Source organism: Natator depressus, chromosome 23 (genome assembly GCF_965152275.1).
Source record: "Natator depressus isolate rNatDep1 chromosome 23, rNatDep2.hap1, whole genome shotgun sequence".
Lineage (NCBI taxonomy): Eukaryota > Metazoa > Chordata > Testudines > Cheloniidae > Natator > Natator depressus.
In genome coordinates this window covers 18,528,072-18,537,059 of record NC_134256.1, presented here as the reverse complement: position 1 = coordinate 18,537,059, position 8,988 = coordinate 18,528,072, and the positions used below count along the sequence as shown (strand labels likewise).

Sequence of the window (8,988 nt, the reverse complement as noted above, 5' to 3'; positions counted from 1 at the left end):
TGGGCAGGGAATGGGGCCTTTCCCCCCTAGGGGCTGGCCCCAGGGTGGCTTAGGGGGGCTGGGAATGGGGCTCAAGACCTTTCTCCTCTAGGGGGCGCTGGCTCCCATCCGGCCCCAGGGCAGGGACTGGCTGGCTCAGGGGGTCCCTCACCACAAAGCCATCCTGAGCGGCTCTGTTTGGCCAGTTCAGGCCAGTGAGTCAACTGGCCAGCAAAACGGAGAGTCCCTCACTGGGGTGCCCCAGGGCAGTGGGGAGGGGCTGCCTGTGTGGGTGTGGGGGGGTCTTGCCCTTGCACGGCTGCTGTGTTCCAGAGAGATATTGAGGGATTGTGCTTTGGGGCAGCCCAGGCCCGGGCTAGCAGGGGGCTGCGGGCTAGGTGTGAGGGGCCCTGGCAGAGCTTGTGGGGGTGGGGAGCCCAGGGCTGGGCTGGCAGCGGCTGCAGGTCGGGAGTGAGGGGCACCTGCAGGGCTGCTCCCTAAATAATCTCACACTTTGCAGATGCTCCCTAACTCCCAGGCTAGGGGCACCTCCCCCCTTTCCCTTTGAGGGGGGGCAGGCAGCTGAGACCCCCCCCGAGGGAGAAGCTGGGGGATATTAACTCGCTGAGCGTGACAGCAGCCCCTGCCCCCCCAGCCATGAGCACCCCCCACCCTTACTGATCCGTCTCCCTTCGCCTCCCATCCGGCTGGGGAACTGCGCCTCGCTCCCTGACAGTGTGGCTGGGCGGGGCGGGAGCCTGAAGGGGCCGTCGCTGAAGAGTCGCGCTTTTCCAGTGGCGGAAAGTAACATGGGAAGCAGGGAAGAAGCGAGAAACAGCCCCCCCGTGTGGGCGGATAGAGGATCGCTCGGTTAGATGGGTGGGGGATGCATGGACCAATCATAGAATATCAGGGTTGGAAGGGACCTCAGGATGATGGACAGAGCTGGGGGTGGCTGATGGAAGGGGTTGGGGTGGATGGATGATGGAGGGGGTTTGGGGGTGGCTGATGGAGGGGGTTGGGGTGGCTGATGGAGAGGGTGTGAGGGTGGCTGATGGAGGGGGTTAGGGGGTGGATGATGGAGGGGGTTGGGGGATGGGATGGATGATGGAGTGGGCTGGGGGAGGGATGATGGAGGGAGTTTGGGGGTGGCTGATGAAGGGGGTTGGGGTGGCTGATGGAGGGGGTTGGGGGAGGCATGATGGAGGGGGTTGGGTTGGGGTGGATGGATGGATGATGGAGGGGGTTGGGGTGGCTGATGGAGAGAGTGTGAGGGTGGCTGATGGAGGGGGTTGGGGATGGACGATGGAGGGGGTTTGGGAGTGGCTGATGGAGGGGGTTGAGGGATGGACGATGGAGGGGGTTTGGGAGTGGCTGATGGAGGGGTTGGGGGGATGATGGAGGGGATTTGGGGGTAGCTGATGGAGGGATTGGGGTAGATGGATGATGGAGGGGGTTGGGGGAGGGCAGATGGACGGATTTGGGGGTGGCTGATGGATGGGGTTGGGGATGGCAGATGGAGGGATTTGGGGGTAGCTGATGGAGGGGGTTTGGGGGTGGCTGATGGCTGTGCCTGGTGAGGTTAGAGGAGTGTCTATGGGGTGTCTGAGTCTCTCTCTCCAAGCCTCTTACCCCCCCCGTCAGTCCCCCCAGGGGAAGTTGCTGGGGGAGAGGCTGGGCCTAGTGGGGTGTGTGTCGCTCCCCGCCGCTCCCTCTGGCACAGCCCACCCCACGCGTGTCTGCCCTGCGTGCGTGGGCGATCCCCCCCGGCGGCGCTTTACAGACGCTCCCTGGCTCTGCCAGGGGAGGGGGGGGGCTGGTTTTGCAGCCTGGTTGCTGGGGGTTCGCGTGCAGATCTGGGTGAGTGGGGATGGGGGGGTTGTTCTCTGCAGACCCCCAGATCCCCCCGGGAACCCCCGTGCACCCCCTCCCTTTGAAGCCCCCCCGATCCCCCCCAGCCCTGGGGCCAGGGGGGAAAGTCTCTTTGCTGTGGGTCTATTTTGTATCTATTTTAGGGGGGTAGGGGTGGGGGTGGATGGGGGATACTATGTATCCCCCCCCCGGCGTTCCGTCCGGCCCCCTCTCCTTTGCAAACCGCCCCGGCAATCTGGACTGGGAGCAGCCGAGTTATTACAGCTTCACAGCAAAACACCCAGCGGCGGGGGGAGGGGAACAGAAGCCATTTTTAGGGCGATTTCCCCGCATTTTGGGGCGCTCGACGGAATCGGGCGGGGAGGAGGGCTGGGACCAGGAGTTTAGACGTGGGTGGGCCGGGGTTATAGTCGATCTGAAAGTTTGGGGGACAATGGGGGACCCAGGATCTGATGTACAGGACTGGAGGGTTGTGGGGGTCCTGGATCTGATGTACAGGACGCATGGGGGGGGGGCTGGATCTGATGTACAGGACGCGAGGGGGGGGCTGGATCTGATGTACAGGACTGGGGGGCTGTGGGGGGCCCTGGATCTGATGTATAGGACTGGGGGGATGTGGGGGGCCCTGGATCTGATGTACAGGACTGGAGGGTTGTGGGGGGCCCTGGATTTTATGTACAGGACTGGGGGGTTTGGGGGGGTCCTAGATCTGTGGTACAGGACTGGGGGATTGTGGGGGGGGGCTGGATCTAATGTACAGGATGGGGGGGCCGTGGGGGGCCCTGGGTCTTATGTACAGGACTGGGGGGCTGGGAGCAGGGGCTGGATCTGATTTACAGGACTGGGGGGCTGTGGATATGATGTACAGGACTGGGGGGATTTAGGGGGTCCTGGATCTGATGTACAGGACTGGAGGGTTATGGGGGGCCCTGGATTTGATGTATAGGACTGGGGGGCTATGGGGTCTTGAATTTTGGGTGGGGGGCATGGGACTGAAGAAACACTTGGGGGTGTTTGTAGCGGGAGGAGCTGTGATGTTGGCTGCTTCAAGGTGGAAATGCCCATCCCCCATGTCCTAAAATTCTTGCTGATCCCTGGGGGTCCAGGTGGGGGGGGATAGGTAAGTTGGGGGGTTCTGGACAATGTGGGCGGTCAAGGCCAGGAGTCCTTGGCAATGTGTGTTGTTGCACGTGTGACTCTGCTAGCTGAGATTACGCCTGCTCATCCATGTCTCATAGCACTCATAGTGTGTGGTGGAGGGGGATTATCCTCCAGTTTAGGGGACTAGGGTGCCTGGAGCTATTGCCTCTCCTACTGGGAAGTTTACTGCTGACTAGGTGTTGAACTAAGGAGTAGAACCCAGGAGTCCTGGCTCCCAGCCCCCCCGCTGTAACCACTGGACCCCACTCCCCTTCCAGAGCCAGGGATAGAACCCAGGCGTCCTGGCTCCCAGTCTCCCCTCCTCTAATCACTAGAGCTTACTTCCCTCTCAGAACTAGGAATAGAACTCAGGAGTCCTGACCCCCAGCCCTCCCCTTCCTTTCACGAACCCCCACAAATTGGCTTTGCTCCTGGCCTTGCCCTCTGATCCCATGCAGCAGCGTCTGCGTGGCTCAGCAGGTGGCAGGTTCGAGTCCTGCTCCCGGAGAAGTGGCCTGACCGCGTGCATCTCTTCTTCCTCCTCCAGGGCTGGCTGGCGGGCGGCGCAGGACGGGTTCGGAGCTGGGCTGCCCCACGGCCCGTCCGTCTCAGGTAGGTCCCTGGCTGGCTGGTGGGGAGGGTCCAAGGGCAGTTCCCACCGGGACTATGAGGGGTCACTCTCAGGCAACCTCAGCCTCTCCCAGCACAGCTCCTGTTGTGGGGAGCCAGGCTGTGCCCCCCCCTTGGATCTCCTCAAGTCCGGTGGGTGATTGGCACCTGGTTCTGGTTCTGGGCATAGCCAGCCTGAGGCAGCTACTGCTAGCTCTGGGGCACGGTGTGTTCAGATGGGGGAGGCCCTGAGGAGCTGTGGGTAGGGTCTTTCTGGGGTTATGGGTGGCAGCTGCCCTGGGGGGCTATAGGTACGGGCTTTCTGGGGTGATGGGTGGCAGCTGTCCCGGGGGGGTTATGGGTAATGGCTGCCCCAGGGGGTTGTGGGTAGGGGCTCTCTAGAGCAGGTAGTGGTTGCCCCACGGGGCTATAGGTAGCTGCAACCCTTGGGGGTTATGGGTAGGAGCTGTCCCGGGGTGGGGGCGGGGGTGGTTATGGGTAGCGGTTACCGGGCGGGAGGGCTATGGGCAGGGGCTGCCCCAGGAGGCTATGGGCGGGGGTTGCCCCAGGGGACTATGGGTAGCAGCTGCCCCGGGGGGTTATGGGTAGGAGCTGTCCCGGGGTGGGGGCAGGCGTGGTTATGGGTAGCGGTTACCGGGCGGGAGGGCTATGGGCAGGGGCTGCCCCAGGAGGGTACGGGCGGGGGTTGCCCCAGGAGGCTATGGGTAGCAGCTGCCCCGGGGGGCTATGGGTGGGGGCTGCCCCAGGGGGTTGTAGGTAGGGGCTCTCTAGAGCAGGTAGTGGTTGCCCCACTGGGCTCTAGGTAGCTGCAGCCCCTGGGGGTTATGGGTAGGAGCTGTCCCGGGGTGGGGGCGGGGGTGGTTATGGGTAGCGGTTACTGGGCGGGAGGGTTATGGGCGGGGGCTGCCCCAGGAGGCTATGGGCGGGCGTTGCCCCAGGGGGCTATGGGTAGCAGCTGCCCCAGGGGGTTGTAGGTAGGGACTCTCTAGAGCAGGTAGTGGTTGCCCCAGGGGGTTATGGGTGGCGGCTGCCCCAGGGGGTTATGGGTAGCAGCAGGGCCGGCTCCAGGCACCAGCGAACCAAGCAGGTGCCTGGGGCCGCAAATGTAAAGGGGCGGCAGGACGTCGGGCTCTGGGGCGGCAATCCGCCCTCGGCGGTGGCGGGAATTCGGTGGCAGGGACTCTGCTTCGGTCGCCCCATCACTCCGCCCCCGTGTTCGGCGGTCAGGTTTTTTGGGTTTTTTGCCGCTTGCGGCAGCAAAAACGCTGGAGCCAGCCCTGGGTAGCGGGTTGCCCGGGGGGTTATGGGTGGCCATTCTCTGGGGCGGGTAGTGGCTGCCCGGGGTTAAAACCTCCCTTCTCTCTCTCGCCAGCGTCCCTGTGCGGTGCCCAGAGGGCAGCCAGGGGCCCGCCAGGCCGGGGCGCCGGGACGGAAGGAAAATGACCGAGAGGAATAACCGGAGGCGGACGAGTACGTAGGGCGTGTGCAGCAGGGGCCGCCCCGGAGCCAGGCCCCCATAGAGCTGGGGAGCATTAGGGACGAGAGGGGGGTACTGGGGAGGGGCTCATCAGAGCTGGCGCTCGGGGGAAGGGACTTCTGGAGGTGAAAGGGAGCTGGGGCATGTCAAAGCTGAGGGGGTATCTGTGGGGGAGGAGCAGTGGAGCCAGTTGGGGATATGATCGGGGGGGGGGAGCAGTGGCTTGCAGTCAGGTTTTGGGGTGACCTTTCCCTGGGGGTAGGGGAGTCCCAGGGTATAGAGGAGGGGTTGTTGTGAGGAGGGGTCCTTGCCCTGTTGGAGTAGGGGCTGGGCCGGGCCTGTCGAGGGGGGGTTCCAGCCTGTGCGGGGGGTGGGGCAGGGGCTCCGGGGGCTTTCCCATGTGGAGGGCTGCTTTTGGGGTCCCCCTGTGACACGTCTCTTCCCGCAGTGAAGAAGGACGATGAGGCCTACGAGATCTCCATCCCCTTCGAGGAGACACCCCACCTAGAGCCCCAGATCTTCTACAGCCTCAGCCCCCCCCAGAGCAACTTCGAAGGTAGCCCCCCCTGCACTGCGGACCCCCCCGCACCTCAACCCCATGCCCCCACCCCCAGAGACTCCCCTGTACCCTCACTCCCAGGGGGCGGGGAGATGGGAGGTGTTAGGTTTGGGTGGGGGTTCAGTTGGGATGTGGGGTGGAATCCAGGCCTGGAGGGCTTGTTTTTTGGAGGGGGGCTGGGGAACAAGGAGGGGGCTGGGGGGCCAGGGAAGAAAGGAGGGGGCATAGTGGTGGGGGGACGCCACCAGGGGCAGTGGGGCCCTGTCAGTGGGTTGAGTGGCAGGTGGGGTGGAGCCAGCGAGGGTCAGGGTCCTGTCAGGGGGTCCAAGGTCCCATTTCGGGGGGGGAGTTCCAGGGGGGTCAGGTGGTGCTCCCTGCCCACGCCCCCCCCATCACCCGCAGAGCTGCCGGAGCCGCCCCCGCCCACCCTGGCGCTGATGAGCAGCATGAAGACCCAGCTGCACATGGCCCTGGAGCGCAACTCCTGGCTGCAGAAGCGCATCGAGGACCTGGAGGAGGAGCGGGACTTTCTGCGCTGCCAGCTTGACAAGTTCATCTCCTCCGCCAAGGTGGACACTGGTGAGCGGGGCAGGACGCCTGGGTCCCTTCTCTGGCAGGGGGAGGGGAGTGGTGCCCAGTGGTTAGAATATGGGGGGGGCTGGGAGCCAGGACTCCTGGGTCCCTTCCCCAGCTCTGGGTCCCTTTGCCCCCCTGCAGTGACTTTAGGAGCACGAGGGGGCGTTGGGGCACTAGATGGGGGAACAGCCCCCGTGTCCCCATTTCCCCCGATTCCAGGTCCCACCTCCCCGCTCTAGAGGGGCAGCAGGTGTGGTAGGGCTTTTATCCCATCCATGGGCAGCCCCTAGGGGATGCCGTATGTCCCAACCAGCAGCCAGAAGAGCTTGGGCGGGGGTCAGTTCACTGACACGGCGGGGCCGGGGGTGGGGGCTTCGTTGAGGTGCATGCTGGGACCCAGTCTCTGCCCCCCCAGAGGATCACTGCCGCAGCAAGCAGCCCCCGCGGCGGGCAGAGGCAGCTGAGAGCCGGCCCGGCGAGGCCACGGACAACGAGAGCCTGGCATCCTCGCTCAGTGCCGCCTCGGAGCAGGGTGGCTCCGCCGAACGGAAGAAGCAGAAGCAGAAGGGGGGGGTGAGCCGGCGGCGCTTCGGCAAGCCCAAGGCCCGTGAGCGCCAGCGAGGTGAGCGGGGGCCTTCAGGGGGCGCTGCCCCGGCCCGCTTGGGCAGCAGGGCTAGTGTCCCACCCCGGGTGGCCCTCGGGGGAAGAAGAGGGCTGTGGGGTGGGGTGTGGGGAGGAGGGAGCTGTAGGGGGCCGTGTGGAGTGGGGTGGGGAGCAGGGAAGAGGCAGGATATGGCTGTAGGGTGTGGTGTAGGGAGGAGGGAGCTGTGGGCTCAGCGTGTGCCATGGGGTGCAGAGCTGGGAGGAGGCAGGGGTGTGTGGGGAGGAAGGGGCTGTGGGGGGCGCGGGGTGTGGAGAGGGGCATGTGTCATGGGGTGGGGAAGAGGGAGGAGGCAGGGGGCTGTGGGGTGCAGTGTGGGGAAGAAGAGGGGTCTGGCGTGGGTGGGGTGGAGCGCCATGTCGGGGGAGGACTCACTGGGAGGGGCTATGGGGGGCGGGAGGCATTGGGGTGGGGGCAGGTCCTCCTGAGGGGGCTGAGGGGGAGTCTGTGTCGAAGGAAAGGAATGAACAGGCTCTTCTCTCCTTGGCCTTTCTGCCCCCCTCCTTTCCTCTGCCCACTGTCCCCCTCCATCCCTCCCCGCCGCCATCTCCCCGTCCCGTCCCTTCCTTCTTGCTCTTGCCGCGGCCCGCCCGACAGTCAAGGATGCCGACGGGGTGCTATGCCGCTACAAGAAGATCCTCAACACCTTCCAGAAGCTGAAGAGCATGAGCCGGGCCTTCGAGCACCACCGGGTGGATCGCAACACGGTGGCGCTGACCACGCCCATCGCCGAGCTGCTCATTGTGGCGCCTGAGAAGCTGGCTGAGGTGGGCGAGTTTGACCCGTCCAAGGAGCGGCTGCTGGAGTACTCGCGCCGCTGCTTCCTGGCGCTGGACGACGAGACCCTCAAGAAGGTGCAGGCCCTCAAGAAGAGCAAGCTGCTGCTGCCCATCACCTACCGCTTCAAGCGGTGATGGGGCCCCCTGCTGCCCCCCCACCCTGCAAACCGCCCTATCCCACTGCCGCCACCAGTGCTGCCCCCTGGGACGCCCTCAAGCCACCCTGTCCCACGGCTGATACCCACACTGCCCGCAGGACCCCCTTGGACCACCCTATCCCACCACTGGCACCAACACTGCCTGCCCCCTGGGTTCGTCATCCTGCCCGCTGGCCTATCCCCCAGCTGACGCCAACGCTGCCCCCTGGGATCCCTGTAAACCACCCTACCCACTCTGCCACCAACACTGACCCTCCAGGACTCCCTCCAACTGGCCTATCCCACTGCTGATGCCAGCTCTGCTCCCAGGATCCCCTTGGACCGCCCTGTCCCACGGCTGACACTAACACTGCCCCCGGGACTCCCTCCAACCACCCTATCCCACCTCGACACCAGTGCTGCCCTGGGACCCCTCAAACCGTCCTATCCCACTTCTCCCACCAACGCCGCCCCCATCCCCTGGGATCTGTCACCCCGTGAATTGGCCTATTCCCACGCTGTCCCCTAGGACTCCCTTGAACTGGCTTATCTCACCAATGCTGCCCCCACCCCACAGCATCTGTCATCCCACGAACCTGCCTATCATACTGCTGACACCAAAGCGTGCCCCCTTGGACTCCCTCGAACCAGCCTATGCCATCACTGACACACACACCGCCCCCCTGGGACCCCTAGAAACACCCTATCCCATGGCTGACACAAATACGTACCCAATCCCTGCTGCCCATCACCTCAAGCAGTGATAGGACACCTCCCCTCCCCCCACAAAAACACTACTGCCCCCCTGGGACACCCCCTCCCACAGCTACCACAAATATTGCCCCCCAGATCACCTCTTGCTTCAAGCAATGATGGGACTAGGACCGTATCCCACACTGCTGCCCATCACCTATCACTTCTGGGAGTAATGTGACATCCCACCCCCACTGCACATGATCCCATCCCTCCCACCATCGCCCCTGGTACCAACCCCCTGGCACTGCTGCCCACCCGCTATTGCTTCAGACAATGGTGGGACCCTGCCCTTCCCTAACAGACTCCCCCGAACCCCTGCTACCATTGAACCCCGCACTTCTGCCACTTCAGCTTGCTCCTTCGCCTGTCCCATCCCTCTGCCAGTGCCCTCTCCCTGTGATCTGCAACCACCCCTTGCCAAA

At 64.5% G+C, this 8,988-nt stretch overlaps 1 protein-coding gene across 3 annotated transcripts; it reads left to right on the top strand.

Moving 5' to 3' along the window:
• Positions 1 to 826: 826 nt before the first annotated feature.
• CCDC106 (coiled-coil domain containing 106) lies at positions 827 to 8,988 on the top strand. 3 transcript variants are annotated; one of them, XM_074937142.1, is made up of 7 exons: positions 827 to 849; positions 3,539 to 3,603; positions 4,994 to 5,091; positions 5,547 to 5,654; positions 6,060 to 6,236; positions 6,649 to 6,855; positions 7,492 to 8,988. In XM_074937142.1, exons 3-7 carry the CDS (start codon positions 5,061 to 5,063, stop codon positions 7,806 to 7,808), a joined length of 840 nt encoding a protein of 279 aa, XP_074793243.1. In that variant the 5' UTR covers positions 827 to 849; positions 3,539 to 3,603; positions 4,994 to 5,060; the 3' UTR covers positions 7,809 to 8,988. The 3 variants fall into 3 exon arrangements, with proteins under 3 accessions (XP_074793243.1, XP_074793241.1, XP_074793242.1); XM_074937140.1 differs by lacking the exon at positions 827 to 849 and adding an exon at positions 1,585 to 1,839; XM_074937141.1 differs by lacking the exons at positions 827 to 849; positions 5,547 to 5,654 and adding an exon at positions 1,603 to 1,839.

What these genes read in the sequence shown, in the direction of transcription:
- CCDC106 (XM_074937142.1), top strand. Translation starts at nt 5,061, where the DNA reads ATGACCGAGAGGAATAACCGGAGGCGGACGA. An exon ending in GAATAACCGGAGGCGGACGA is followed by an intron (nt 5,092 to 5,546) that starts GTACGTAGGGCG and finishes CTCTTCCCGCAG; the next exon opens with TGAAGAAGGACGATGAGGCC. An exon ending in CCCCCAGAGCAACTTCGAAG is followed by an intron (nt 5,655 to 6,059) that starts GTAGCCCCCCCT and finishes CATCACCCGCAG; the next exon opens with AGCTGCCGGAGCCGCCCCCG.